Source organism: Triticum dicoccoides, chromosome 6A, assembly GCF_002162155.2.
Source record: "Triticum dicoccoides isolate Atlit2015 ecotype Zavitan chromosome 6A, WEW_v2.0, whole genome shotgun sequence".
Classification (NCBI taxonomy): domain Eukaryota; kingdom Viridiplantae; phylum Streptophyta; class Magnoliopsida; order Poales; family Poaceae; genus Triticum; species Triticum dicoccoides.
In genome coordinates this window covers 103,435,964-103,450,387 of record NC_041390.1, presented here as the reverse complement: position 1 = coordinate 103,450,387, position 14,424 = coordinate 103,435,964, and the positions used below count along the sequence as shown (strand labels likewise).

The 14,424-nt window shown below is 45.0% G+C and overlaps 1 protein-coding gene across 1 annotated transcript; it reads left to right on the top strand.

The window, feature by feature from the left end:
* The first annotated feature begins 6,017 nt into the window (after positions 1-6,017).
* LOC119315304 (protein YELLOW LEAF 1, choloroplastic-like) lies at positions 6,018-8,339 on the top strand. The gene is made up of 5 exons (XM_037589960.1): positions 6,018-6,136; positions 6,228-6,361; positions 6,715-6,794; positions 7,622-7,709; positions 7,867-8,339. Exons 2-5 carry the CDS (start codon positions 6,280-6,282, stop codon positions 8,085-8,087), a joined length of 471 nt encoding a protein of 156 aa, XP_037445857.1. The 5' UTR covers positions 6,018-6,136; positions 6,228-6,279; the 3' UTR covers positions 8,088-8,339.
* Positions 8,340-14,424: the final 6,085 nt, after the last annotated feature.

Sequence of the window (14,424 nt, the reverse complement as noted above, 5' to 3'; positions counted from 1 at the left end):
ACGTGTGCTGAACTCGGAGGTGTCGTACGTTCGGTACTTGATCGGTCGGATCATGAAGACGTACGACTACATCAACCGCGTTGTGCTAACACTTCCGCTTTCGGTCTACGAGGGTACGTGGACAACACTCTCCCCTCTCGTTGCTATGCATCACCATGATCTTGTGTGTGCGTAGGAATTTTTTTGAAATTACTACGTTCCCCAACATGTTGTGCATTATCAAAAGGGAACTAGTACGATTACCTCAAATAAGAACCAAATTCCAATGACTCCATCGACAATAATGCTTCAATGCTTTACAAGAAAAGCTTCTTCGGACGTTACATGAAGTCATTAAGGAGAATTTCGAGATCATTGTTGTACACGATATCCTTCTCAATACAGCACATATCCAAGCCATTCAATCTTTCTTGTAACATAGTTTATGTCAACCAATTTTCAGTAGTTTCATTTTAGAGTCACTTTCTTCAGCCGAGGCTATTGTCACTTGTACCGTTAAGAGGACCCGATAGGCAACAAAAACATTTGGATAGCAATCTACATCTGTAACAAAATGAAGAATCTCATAAGCTGGCATCAAATCATCTGGCAAAGTTAGTTGCAAAACTTCTAATTCAGAGGAAAATCGCCAAGATCAACATTCGATGAATTATTATGAGAAGAAAGCTTCTGCAAAAGTGGTGCAACATTTTAGTAGATTACTAGCATGCATTTTTGAGTTGAATAAGAAACCAAACATTTTGGTAGATTACTATCAAATTCTTTCGGCTGCTCAAATTGACCAGTCAATGAGATAATTGCAGTGTCAACAATGACTAGAAAGTAACTCCGAAGGATTCCATAGTCGGTAGTTGTATTTCTTCACCTTGGTCAATAGTTTCATCAGATTGCTTCTTCCCTTTTCTTTGACGTTTTGTTGGAAATTTTGGCCCTATGTCCATATTAAATGCAACAACTTTTGTAATCTCGGTACTAGAATTAAAGCCTTCACTTTCGTACTCCTCATAATATGAGATGACCTCTTCAATGTGTTTGAGAGTAGCATGATGCACACAATATTTTCCTATAAAAAATTCTCACCATATTTACAGACAACAAAACACCATACCAGATAACTATACTAACTGAAAATTCAAAATCCTCAAGTGCACCAATGAAAGATTGAGCATCACTTACTGCTGATGGGTCATTAGTAGAAGCCTCCTTTAGTTCCTCCAAGGTTGGTCTTATTTGGGGATTTGGAACCCGATAGGTTGCACGATCTTTATTACACTCTCCCAACGGGTACTAGACAAAGGTTTGACAGTAAGATTTGGAACATTCTCAAGAAAATCCTGCCCCCTCGAGTAGAATGTGAAAATAATATGTATATCCATTGTGATAACACTAAAGAATGCAATAGCTTGTTTGCAAGATTTTGCCATATCACAAAGAGTGAGATTCAAACTATGACATGCACATGGCATATATGATGCTTTGTGTTAATTTCAAGCAAATGATTCTGAACAACTTTGCCTTTTCCGCTCATATTGGAACCATTGTTGTAACCTTGACTTCTCATATCAGAGATGTCCAAATCAAGAGAACCCAATGTATCCATGAATACCTTAAAACCACCAATTCAGACATGTCATCAACCTTTAAGAACTCTAGGAAAAACTCCTCAACTCTCGGAAAGTTACTTGACATGTTCACACAACGCACAATTAGAGTCACTTGTTCTTCATGGCCCACATCCATGGTACAATCCATGACAATAGAGAAACACTTGACATCCATGATGATCTTTAAGATAACCTTTCTCTTAACATCAATAAAAACTGAAATTAACTCATTCTGAATATTGTGGCCTAGATAATGATGATGAATTTAATTATTTTTAATGTGCCTAATGCATTTTTGCATCACATGATCAAATTCACAATCATTTCAATCGTGCCCAGAAAATCACCATTATTATCCTGATACACAACTTCTCATTTGATTCTCGAAAAGCCACATTAAGTTTTGCAAGAAACTTCACAACAAAAACTATTCTCACCAAACATGTCTCCAACACTCCTTTTACTCCGCAATTTCTTGTTCATGTCATCATCAATTGATTGATTTTTTCTTCTTAGAATCAATCTAAGTTCATTTCATGTATTCATGTTTGTTAAATGCTCAACACTACTCTTATGTTCTTTGAGTTTCCTACCCAGACGATTATAGTCACTCAATCCATGAGATGTTAGCTGCCGGTGTCGGGAGGGATGCCCTCCTTCCTTGCCATGCTCCTGGCCCTTGAGACCCAAGTCGAGCCACCACTACTGCTTCTCTCTGACAAAAACTCATCGATTGCGTTGGGTGGAGCCGTCACACGGGAGAAAAATGAGAGTGAAATGGGAAAGTTGTGCCTGTACTGCCCAACTATTTTAGTGGTGGGCCTCTACCCCTGCATATTTGTCTCGTATTGCTTGCTTTTGTATTAATGCTACCATGGAGTCCATCTAATTCTGGCTCAATGATAGCACGACTTGTGCCGGGAAGAGCTGACTCCCGGTCCATCCAGGCATTTCTCAAACTAAGTACATCAACTCAAGTATAGGAAGTAGACATGATCGCCTAATGAACGTATAAAAAAGTGAATGTATTAACAAAAAGTTTACCTTTTGATGAGTTCCTGAACTAAAAAATCAAACGTTTTGTTAGGATGTTATGTTCGTCTGTGCGGGGAGTTTATTTTTTGGCAAGAGTTCACTTTATTCGGGAAGGTCCACTTCATCTGTGGGAATTTCCATCAATTTAATAGGGAGAGACGAAAATTTGTGTGAATGAAGTAGACATGGCCACCATCAGTTTGATGACTAAAAACTACCTTCTCATGGGGAAAGGGAACTTTTGCATGCTACAGTGAACTTCCCGGCATGGGCGGTGACCTTCAAGAAGAAAAAAAGTGAATTTCATGTTCCCAACTAGTTTTTGTTCTATTTTTGCAATAACTTGTAATTATGTGTCTGAAGGATATACCATATACCATTAGAAATATATTAATTAGACGTGACTTTTCATAAAAAATCACAAAAAGTATGGTTCGATAGCAATTTTCAAGATACTAAATTTCACATATAAATATATTTTGCAATAATTTTCAAAAAAAATTCATCACAATGACACAAATCTGTATAGAAAAATGGTTTTGTATCCCCCAAAAGTAAACATAGAGGCAGAGGTACACCCAAGAGAAATAGTGGCGTGACCCTGCCCAACGTAGGATGAAAACACTTTGGTTTCATGGTAAAAATCGGGGGAGACTAGTATAGAATCTCACCCTAGGTAGATCAATAAGATCAACCACAAAAATTCATATTTAAAAATTCTAAAATTATTTGAAACAATATATGTGAGGTCTGTATACAAGATTGAAAAAATATATACAAAGTTGAATGTGAATAGTGGAAACTTTGAGTGAATTGTATTTTGCACTATTCACCCAAAGTTGCCACTATTCACATGTTTTGTTTTTTTCAAATTGATCTCATCTAATGTGAGACACTATACTAGTCTCCCTCAGTAAAACTCATACATGGCTGTAAAAGTTTTAAGCTTCCTTAGCAGGGCCGTACCTCCAAAACATGGGGCCCTGTGCAAACTTAAAATTAGATCCCATGGGTAGAAAAGTCTAAAAATGTTTTTTTTGCATACGTGTTCCAAGAATTACCATTTGCCAAATAGAAAAAGTAGTACTATCTTTCCATATTAATATGGAATCTTAGTATTTTTTTTATTAGTAACAATCTTACATCTTTCAACCATACTGATTAATGGCTCATTAGACTTCAATTAACCATTTTTTAGAATCAGTTAACCCCTTGGTAATTATGGAAATACTAGTACTTAGAGAAATTTTGGGGCCCCTAATTTTTTGGGGCCCTGTGCCATTGCTCCGGATGCACCTGCCCAGATACGGGCCTGTTCCTTAGCCTAGCTCACCTTGGCTTGCCTAACTTATTGTGTGTAGCGGGGAAGTATAAGGTGCTCCCGAGCCTTCCAGGCTCTCGTGATACGAGCTCTCATGGACCGTTAGGTTTTAGATCCAATGGTTAGACGGAGTTGCTGGACCCACATGTAATTATCAGACTCATAGGGGATTTTTTTGCAATTTGATGTTAGAGCCTATGCCCCGTCAATTGCTTTGAGTTTTGGTTTATCATTTTCTTTCTTCATTTCCTTTTTCTTTTCATGCTTTTATTTTTACGAGTGGGACCGAGAAGAGGTGTACAACTAATATTACAGCGTGCGTGCAACTGTAGTTGGGCACGGACGGGCATGTAACCGTGGTTGTGTGCCGGCAGGTGTGTGTGCACTCATATATAGTTGTGCGTGAGTGACTTACATGTAATTGTGCTAGATCGACATATGTATAACTGCAGTTCTGCACGACGAGGTGCGTGTGCAACTGTAACTACGCGAGGCTGACAAGGTTGTAGTTGCAGGTAGGAAAAAATAGAACTAAAACAAACGCTGTAAAACATAACCAAGATTAAAAAAAGACAAAATCCGCACGAATCACCGATGGTTTAGGAGTTAGCTGAGAGATATTTGTGTTGCTGCGGTAGAACATATTTGTTGTATATTCTTGATTGTTATTTTTATTCTGCGAATCGAATCATTTATGGGAAGTGTTACGCGTTGGCCAGCAGATCTTTTTAAAAGATCCGCCGTCTCACGAGCCGTCCGATATAAGTTGCTCAACATACTATCCCACTTCGCAACAAGAGTGTTGTTTCATAAACAACAGTGATTATTTCAACAAAAAGTTTTGTTTCCGAAACATTAATGACTATTGCAAAAAAGAGCTTTGTTTCAGAAACATTGATGACACTGTCAAAAGCATCTTTGCGTATGGTTTTTCTTTGCAACAAGAGTATTGTTTCAGAAACACAACTTACTATCACAACAAGAGCTTTGTTCAGAAAACATGCTCTGCTGAAGGAGCACCATGCGCCGCAGGAGCACCGTGAGCCGCTACTGTCGCAGGTCCTTGCTATGACGCTCGCTGTCAAGCCCACCGGACCTCGCCGAGACGAGCCCCCGCCGCTTCCGAACGTCTCCACTTCCTGCCCACGGGCCATCCTTGTCGAATCTGGCGAGATCTGGCTGGAATCCTCACCGTCGTCGCCCTCCTAGCCGCACAAGTAGCCGTCCCTCGCGGCTCCTGGACGTTCCCGCCTCCTGCCCGCGCCCCATCCTCGCCGGATCTCGTGAGATTCCTCGCCTCCATGGCTCCATTGCCCTCCAGCCGCAAGAGTCACCGCCGCTGCAAAAAAGGGCCAGGAAGTTGCAAATTCTCCCTTCAGAAACAACTGCTCAGTTGTAAAAACGGTGTGTACACAAAGATAGGGGTGGGGTTGCTCTTGTTCGTCTGATCAGCTGACGATCTGACGGACACGAAACCGATGGACGGACTGCGCGACCGGCCGGTTGAAGATAAGCTTTTCCTTTAAAATATCTAAAATTCTTATATTTGTTGACGGAGGGGTATCAGTTTCACAGTGGCCCATATCACAAACGATGTCACCATTTTCCCAAATCAATGAGGTTAACCATGACGCCGTTCCCTGAAAAAATATACTCTCTTCATTTCACAATGTAGTGCTTTCTCTATCCCGTGCTTCAACTTTAACTGTAATTTAAACTATCAAGACCGATTGTGGCGGGAGCAAAAGTTATATCGGTGAATTCGTATTTAAAAAAGTTTTTAATTATATAACTTTTTCTCCCGCTGCAGTCGGTCTCGTTCGTTAAATTTATGGTCAAAGTTCGACCTCGGAAAGCGCGGGCACACTATATTTTGAAATGGAGGAAGTATTTGTTTCATAGACATAGAGATTGAATGAGCGAAAAAATAAGTGCAGAATAGGCCACAGAAAAACTTCAAAATAAAACAAATCAACCGTACAAATGAAACGAAAAAAAAATGCAAGTTCCTACAAGCCCCTTTTTAAAATTTAGTTTAAGAAAAATGGCCCTCCTAATGGATAACCTTCTTCTGCCCATGAACGCCACCACACCCAGCCCTCCAGCTCCTCCTCGTCGTCGTCCGTCGCTCTGACCACAGTACAGCCCCGGCCGCGCTCTCATACGGAGCTGCAAGGTAACCTCGCGCCCCGTCACTCCCTTGCAATCAGACTTCCCTCCTCCTCGACCTCACCGTCCTCCATGTCTCTGTGATTTTTCTCGTCCAGGCCCTGCGCTGCACCACGAGACCAGCTCGCTCTGTCGACGCCGCCGGCCGCCATGCTTCCGCTCGCCACAATGTTCGCGCCGAGCTCGCTTCTCCTGCGGCCCGCAGCGCGCCAGCGGACGGCGAGAGAACCAGGTTGGCGCCGCTCGTCTCGTCCGTTCATCCACCTCTCTACTCTGCCTATCTTATCCAATAACTGCCGCCGGGACAGAAATTGCTGCCATTTTACGACTGCATACTTGCATGCGCATTGAGTCAAATTGCAGGGTTTTTCTGTTTTCTGACTTCATATTTCTGAAAAAATTGCACCCCCCTGTCCGTGTCAAAAATAAGTATTGGTGTTTCCGCGGAGAAGATTACCCTACGTACTAAGGAAGATGGTCGTTTTTTACTGCGATTTAATAGTAGGAGATGGTGTTTCCGCGTACTGCTACTAGTATTGTTTTTGTGTACCAAAGCTCATGCAGAACTTATAATATTCTGTGTAGGACAAAGCTGGGGAGAACAATCTATCTCGGGTTCGCAGTCCCGGAGGAATAAGCTCAGCAACTCCATCTGTGTGAAAGCAGTAAGATGAGCCTACTTGCTTTGCGTGGTGCTATGGCATGCTTGCTTATCTTCTTTTCTCGCCGTTATGGATTGTACCTGGTTAAATTATTTGTAACTTATTAGGTGTAATTTGTAAGAGTTTTAGTGGAAGCAATTCAATAGTTTTTTGGCACAAAAATGAGAAAGAAATTCAAATAGGGTTTTGTCATAATGCATGGAAGCAATTCAATGGTTTCTCGCATAAACAATCTGAAAGGTTCAAGGCGTTCAGATTTTAGTGGAAGCCAGGATTTTTCAACTTGCAAAATAGCCGGAGGAAAAGTCTGGAAGCGAATATATCAGAAATCACTAGAAAGTTGGAAAACCTATACTGTACGCATTATAACATGACAGAGACCATCTCATATATATATAATTGTGTAGCTGAAGGATTATCCGGCCTTGCAAACAGAAGGGATCAACATATTCTTATTGGCTAGATTATGTCAGTGCAGTCGATTTGGAATTTCGACGCAAGCTGTTCGCGCTAGCTAGGCAAAAAGAGTGCATAAGAGGGGATTTGAAGCACTGGTTGTTTTTAAGCTTCAGAGTTATTTAAAATCCGCAAAAAAAACAGAGGTGTTTCTTTTCACTGTGCAGAACTGAATTCCTACAAGCAAAATAAGGTTGTCTAGTTCTAGGGAAATCTTTTTACCGTCATCTGTAAGCCTGAGATGTTAATGTTGCTTGATCTTGCATATTAGAAGTAACAGGATACACTTGATTAATTCGTTCGATTCTTTGCCCTTTCCATCAAATTCAGAAGCATCTCAAGCGGATCGTCACTGAATGTTTCTTTTCCTGCAGAACATAACGTGCTGTGCTAACCAGACGCAAACCGCGAAGCGCAAATCGTTCTCGGGACCCACCTCTCCACCGTCAGGTTCAGTTAAAGGTAATGCAATGCAAGGCATCTGCATTCTGCGCAACCCTGCTTTGTTCCTTGCAAACCTCGTCTCATTTCCGAAGTTGAGTTCACTGCAAACCTGTGCTTCCAATGGCATTGTCGCATGATCTCCTTACCTCTTTGCTTGGGTGGCACCTGATCGCAGAGAAGGTGAAGCCGAGGCTCGACGACGGGGGCGTCGGGTTCCCGCCGTTTCGGTTCGGCGGAGGAGGCGGCGGAGGCGGCGGTGGTGGCAGCAGCTCCTCCGGTGGGTTCATCCTCTTTGTGATCGTTTTGCTCCTGGACTACCTGAGGGAGTTCGAGAGAAACCTGCAGAATGGGCCGCGGAGGGGCAGCGACTACGACAGCGGGCTGGCACCGCAGTAGCTTTCATTTTCATTTTAGTAGCTGGTTTCGCGGACAGTCCGGTGATGGCCGGTGGTTCATGTAAGCCCCTTGCTAAGCTGTGTTATCAGATTAGAATTGCTCGTGAGAAATGAAATGAGGAGTAGCAACTTTGGCCGTTGGATTGGACGTGGAGGGCTAAGGTTGAACGCCCGGAGCCACTGGCACTAACGTGTCCACTTTTATGGCCTCTTTGTTTGGTTCAGAGAAAGCAGAAGAGAAGATACTAGCACATATGCCCGTGCGTTGTAATGGGACAAAAATTGATATGTATTTAAAGTTAGTGAGAATTATATGTGGAAGCAAAACCTTGTGCACATGTGAAAAAGGAACATTTATCTTCTCGGTTTCGTCGGGTGTAGAGTAATCAATCCGCTATTTTTTCATTCATATGAATAAGGGCATTTAAGAGTTTTGTTACGCCATCGTACGCCGGAGAAGGCCCACGAATTATTCAATACTTTTCCTTTCAATCGAGGAGATTTTAGGGTATGAAGTTTCTGAATATTGTAGGAAACATGAACCATTTTTTAAAGATTTTTCAAAATTATGAACACTTTCAGAAAACGTGAACAAAATTTGAAATAGGAACATCTTTTAAAATTCACAAACATTTTTTGCAAACACCAACCCTTTTTTCATAAAAACATGAACATTACTTGAATTTGTGCACAATTTTTTAGAATAGGAACATGTGTTAAAAATTCATAACCTTTTTCAAAAATGTGCATCTTTTAACATTATTTTGAATTGTTAAAATTTCACTTTTTTAAAAAAATTGGAGAATTTTCTAAATTGTTGTTTTCTTTTTCAAAATCTCAACAATTTTGAAAAGAATAAAGTTTTCGAAAAAATGGGAAACTTTTTCAAGTGTTGTATATATGTCAAAATAGGGAAAAAATTGGAATTATGAACATTTTCTATGATTTGATTTTTTTGAAATTCTGAACGTTTTCTGAGAATTTTGAATTTATTAATTAAATTCTATAAGAAAAGTAAACTTGGAAGTGGAAAAGGAGATAAGGGAAGGAGAATAAAAATAGAATAAAACACAGAAACAAAGAAAAATGGGCGTGTGGGCTGGCTTCACTGGGCCATATCGTGCAGCCACTTCCGAAATTCTGGAAAAGCTTTCTTTTTCTAGCAGTCAAACGCATAAGAATTTAGTACCACCTTGAATAGAATTTTTTTTATTTTGGGTGGTGAACGGATGAAAAATTGACGAAACGCACTTTGCTTTATTAGTAGGTATAGAAAATATGTCTTCTCGGCCATGCACAAAGTCGACATATAATACTCTCTCTTAACTTAATATAAGACATTTTTTTACTCTGTTCTAGACTCTAAAACCGTCTTATAAAAATTTACAGTTAGTAAAAAATTAAAATTACACATACATTCTTGGAGAAATCGAGGACGTCTTCGTGTTGCACTCATTGGCAGTGTGTGTTAGAAGGGAGAGAGGGTTTGTTGCGGAATATGATGGATGTATTATTGAGCCTCGATGACGAGTATATATTGAGTAAAAGACTTGAAGGGCAAAAAGCCTCTCCTGAAGATAAGGTAGGAGACGGATTACAAATCCTACACTATCAAATACAAGTAACCCAAATATATCTCCAACATTCTCCGCAGTCGTAGCGGTAATGTCGCAGACAACAGGAGCGTCACGGATGGTTAGATAAGAGAGAATAGTAGCCGACGGGCTGACATCCCCGCGCAGTCGTAGCGGTAGCGTCGCAGACAACAGGAGCGTCGCGGACGGTCAGACTGGAGAGAATAGTAGCCGAGGGGCTGACATCCCCCCGCAGTCGTAGTGGGAGCGTTGTGGATGGTGTCGCGTCGCGGACGCGTTGACTGTAGAGGAAGCCGGCGAGTTGCTCAAGCGGATGATAGCCCTTTGTGCCGATGTCGAGATAGCCGAGAGCGTAGAGTGGTGTAGCCGTGGTCGAGGTAGCCGTGTGAAGAATGACGTGGTCGATGTCGAGTCGGGGTAGCCGGTGTCGAGGAAAACGTCATGGAGCCACGGGCGTAAGGAGGTGCCGGGTTAGCCTGGGCGTAGTGATGTCGAAGTAGGGGTGCGCCGGGAGGTAGACGGTGTTGACAAAGCGTCGCGCCGGGTTTGCCAAGCCTGGGGACACGTCGTGGACTAATGCACGCATCGGTGTTGCCAGCACCAGGCATGCGTAGACAGACGAAGACGAAGTTCACCAAGCGCCACTCCAGGCTTGCCAGGCCCGGGGACACGTCGCAGACGAAGGCACGCACCAGTGTTGCCAGTGCCAGGCATGCATAGATGAGAGACCTGCACGAGCTGTACGCCATGTTGGAGAAGTCGGAGGGGCCATTAGAGAAAAACTCGACGACGATTGAGGCGTCCATCGGCGCGGGGCCGATGTCATCAACGATGGTCGGAGTAGACGAAGTGGTAGGGGTAGATGACGACGACGCTGGCGACGGGCTGGTGCCTGGACGAAGACGAAGGGGGTGGACGGGCGATGGCGACTACAGACGTAGCGGCGGCGGCCGTCGAAGAAGAGCGGCGGTGGCGGTGGCAGCTATGGAAGTAGCGGCAGCGGCGGCCGAAGAAGAGCGGTGGTGGCGGTGACACGGCTAGGTTAGTAGCGCGGCGGCGGTGCTCGAAATAGGCGAGGAACCCGACAGCGTGATGAAGACCGGCGTGAACGGTGGCGTTCCTATTAGGAAACGTAGCATGTAATTTCAAAAAATTTCCTATGATCACGTAAGATCTATTTAGGAGATGGATAGCAACGAGAGGGGAAGAGTGTGTCCACGTATCCTCGTAGACCGAAAGCGGAAGCGTTATGTTAACGCGGTTGACGTAGTCGAACGTCTTCACAATCCAACCGATCCAAGTACCGAGTGTACGGCATCTTCGTGTTCAGCACACATTTAGCATGATGACGTCCCTCAAGCTCTTGATCCAGTAGAGGGTCGAGGGAGAGTTTCGTCAGCACGACGGCGTGGTGACGGTGTTGATGATGTGATCCGCCCAAGGCTTCGCCTAAGCACTATGACAATATGACTGAGGTAGTAAACTATGGAGGGAGGCACTACACATGACTAATGAACTATTGATGTGCCTTTGGGGTGCCCTCCACCTCCGTATATAAAGGAGGAGAGTGAGGAGGCCGGCGGCCATGAGGGGGCGCGCCAAGGCGGAATCTTAGTTGGACTTCCTTTCCTATTCTAAGAGGGGGGAAGAGGGAAGAAGAGGAGGGAGAGGAAAGAGGGGGCCGCGCCCCCTCCACCTAGTCCAATTCGGACTCCCTTGGGGGGCACCCTGCGGGCTGCCCTCTCCTACTCCCTTATGGCCCATTAAGGCCCATAACTTCCCCGGGGATTCCAATAACCCCTCGATTCCTCGATAAATATCCGAAACGTCCCGAAATCTTTTCGGTGTCCGAATACCATCGTCAAATATATCAATCTTTACCCCTTGACCATTTTAAGACTCCTCATCATGTCCGTGATCTTATTCGGGACTCCGAACAAACTTCGGTCACCAAAACACAGGACTCATAATACAAATCGGCATCGAACGTTAAGCGTGCGGACTGTACGGGTTCGAGAACTATGTAGACATGACCGAGACACATCTCCGGTCAATAACAAATAGCGGAATCTGGATGCTCATATTGGCGCCTACAAAGATCTTTATCGATCAAACCGCATAACAACATATGCCATTCCCTTTGTCATCGGTATGTTAGTTGCCCGAGATTCGATCGTCGTTATCCTCATACCTAGTTCAATCTCATTACTGGCAAGTCTCTTTACTCGTTCTGTAATATATCATCCCATAACTAACTTATTTGTCACATTGCTTGCAAGGCTTATAGTGATGTGCATTACTGAGAGGGCCCAGATATACCTCTCCGATACTCGGAGTGACAAATCCTAATCTCGATCTATGCCAACTCAACAAACACCATCGAAGACACTTGTAGAGCATCTTTATAATCACCCAGTTACGTTGTGACATTTGATAGCACACAAGGTGTTCCTCCGGTATTCGGAAGTTGCATAATTTCATAGTCAGAGGAATATATATAAGTCATAAAGAAAGCAATATCAATAAAACTAAACGATCATTATACTAAGCTAACGGATGGTTCTTGTTCATCACATCATTCTCTAATGATGTGATCCCGTTTATCAAATGATAACACATGTCTATGATCAGGAAACTTAATCATCTTTGATTAACGAGCTAGTCAAGTAGAGGCATACTAGGGACACTCTGTTTGTCTATGTATTCACACATGTACTAAGTTTCCGGTTAATACAATTCTAGCATGAATAATAAACATTTATCATGATATAAGGAAATATAAATAACAACTTTATTATTGCCTCTAGGGCATATTTCCTTCAGTTCCTACGCCAAGGGAGGTGGCGCGGCGCATACCACGAGAGGTCGACGCGCGGGGACGGCGGTGGACGTGGGCCGCGGTGCTACGGCCCGAAGAGGCGACGCAGCGGCGGCGGGCAAGTCGGGGTGACGACGGGAAGACCTTGGGGCGGAGGGAGGGACCGCGGGCCGCGACGCGACGACCCGAAGGAGCGGCGCAGCGGCGGAACCCGGGTCGGTGCAACCACGGGAACAGTCTCGAGAACGCAGCATGGACCGCGTGCCACGCTCGCGATGGCCCGACAGGGCGATGTGGCGGTGGCGCGAGGGTCGGTGCAGCCACGGGGAGGACCTGGAGCGGACGGCCTCAGGGCGGCGACGGGCCCGAAGGGCGACGCAGCGATGACACGAGTCGGTGCAGCCGGGAGAACAACTATGAGGCGACACAGCGGTAGCCCGTTGCTTGATCGGTGGAGGTGCACGCTGAACTTGAGACAGTCTTCACAGACCTGCGAAGGCGTGCACAATCAACATGTCAGGTCGATGCACGGTATAGATTAGACGGTTCACGGCGACGAGCAAGTGATCAATCCGATTGTGCGCGAGGTAGCTGCTCGGTGACGGAATCGAAGTAGCGGGCGGCGGAGGCAGTAGGTGCTTGCACGCAATCAACGCCTAGCATAAAAGTGGCCACGCAACACAAGCAACGTGCATACATATGTGCAGGTGTTCAATCCATGCAAAAGAAAGGACCATTGTGGTGTACTAGCGCACGGGACGCACCCGGATGAAGTTGTGGTTGCAAGAGTCCTAGACAGGCGCGATTGGAGTCGTGGTTACAGGAGTCCCGGACGGCGATGACGGCCGGCGCGAGAGCGACGTGCAGATGGACGCGCGGACGGTGGTCGCTCCGGGCCGCCGCGTAGCGCGCGAGGCAGTTGAGTAGGAGAATACGTCGGTGTAGTGGATGCCAAGTCGGAGTAGAGGTGCGATGTAGATGACAAACAGAGGCGGGCGACGTAAATCGATCAAGCTTAGATCGGAAAACCAAAAATAGAATATGCCAATCAAGATGACCAGTGGAGGAGAGAAAAACACGAAGCAAGGGCTTAGAAAAAAGACTCTTTAGGGCAGCCGATCAACACGACCAGCGGACGAACCCTAAGTACGTGTTGAAATTTTGCTAGTAGGCCTTTGGCCCAAAGCCCAACTAAAATTCTGAAATTCTCTTGGCTCATTCATGCACACATGTGAGTGGAGTGAGTGAGGCTAAAGTTTGGTACCACCCCGGAAGTTGAGAGAGAGTTGCACCTCTCTATAAGGTGAGCTCTTCTACCACTTGTATGAGCATGAGAAGAGGAGACCTACACGCGCGCTCCTCCTCTCGCTCGCCTCGCCTCGGCACGACGCGCCGCGCCGCGGGTTGCGGGATTGAGCCGAGCCAATGACAGAGTTATGCACGTTGTCTATATTTTTGCTGCATGGGAAAATTAATGAGTCATTAATTAATAATTAATGGACGCGTTAATTACTGAACCGTTTTCGATTCTTTTGGATCGTGACGACTCGGACGTGGGGTTTACTCCCACGACCTACCCGGCCCGCACTATATAGTCAGGCAGACGTCTACCCTAGACGCCGCCGCTTCATATGGTTTCTCACCACCATTCCAGATCATTGCGCCGCCAAGCAAGTCTTCTCCATCCTTCCTTCCGGCGTGCACCGCGAGAACGGACAGCAGGCCTCCGGAACCCCGCCTCTCGTGATCCTGTACGGGAGAGGGGCGATCAGGTTTTTGGGGAGCGCACTCGCGCGACTGCTGGCAGCGACGACTTCGCGAACGACGACTTCTTCCCCGACCTCGGCAACCTCATCCTCGACGACATGGGCGACAACGTCAACGCCGGCGGTGCTGCACCCGCTGCACCGTATGTGATTCTATCA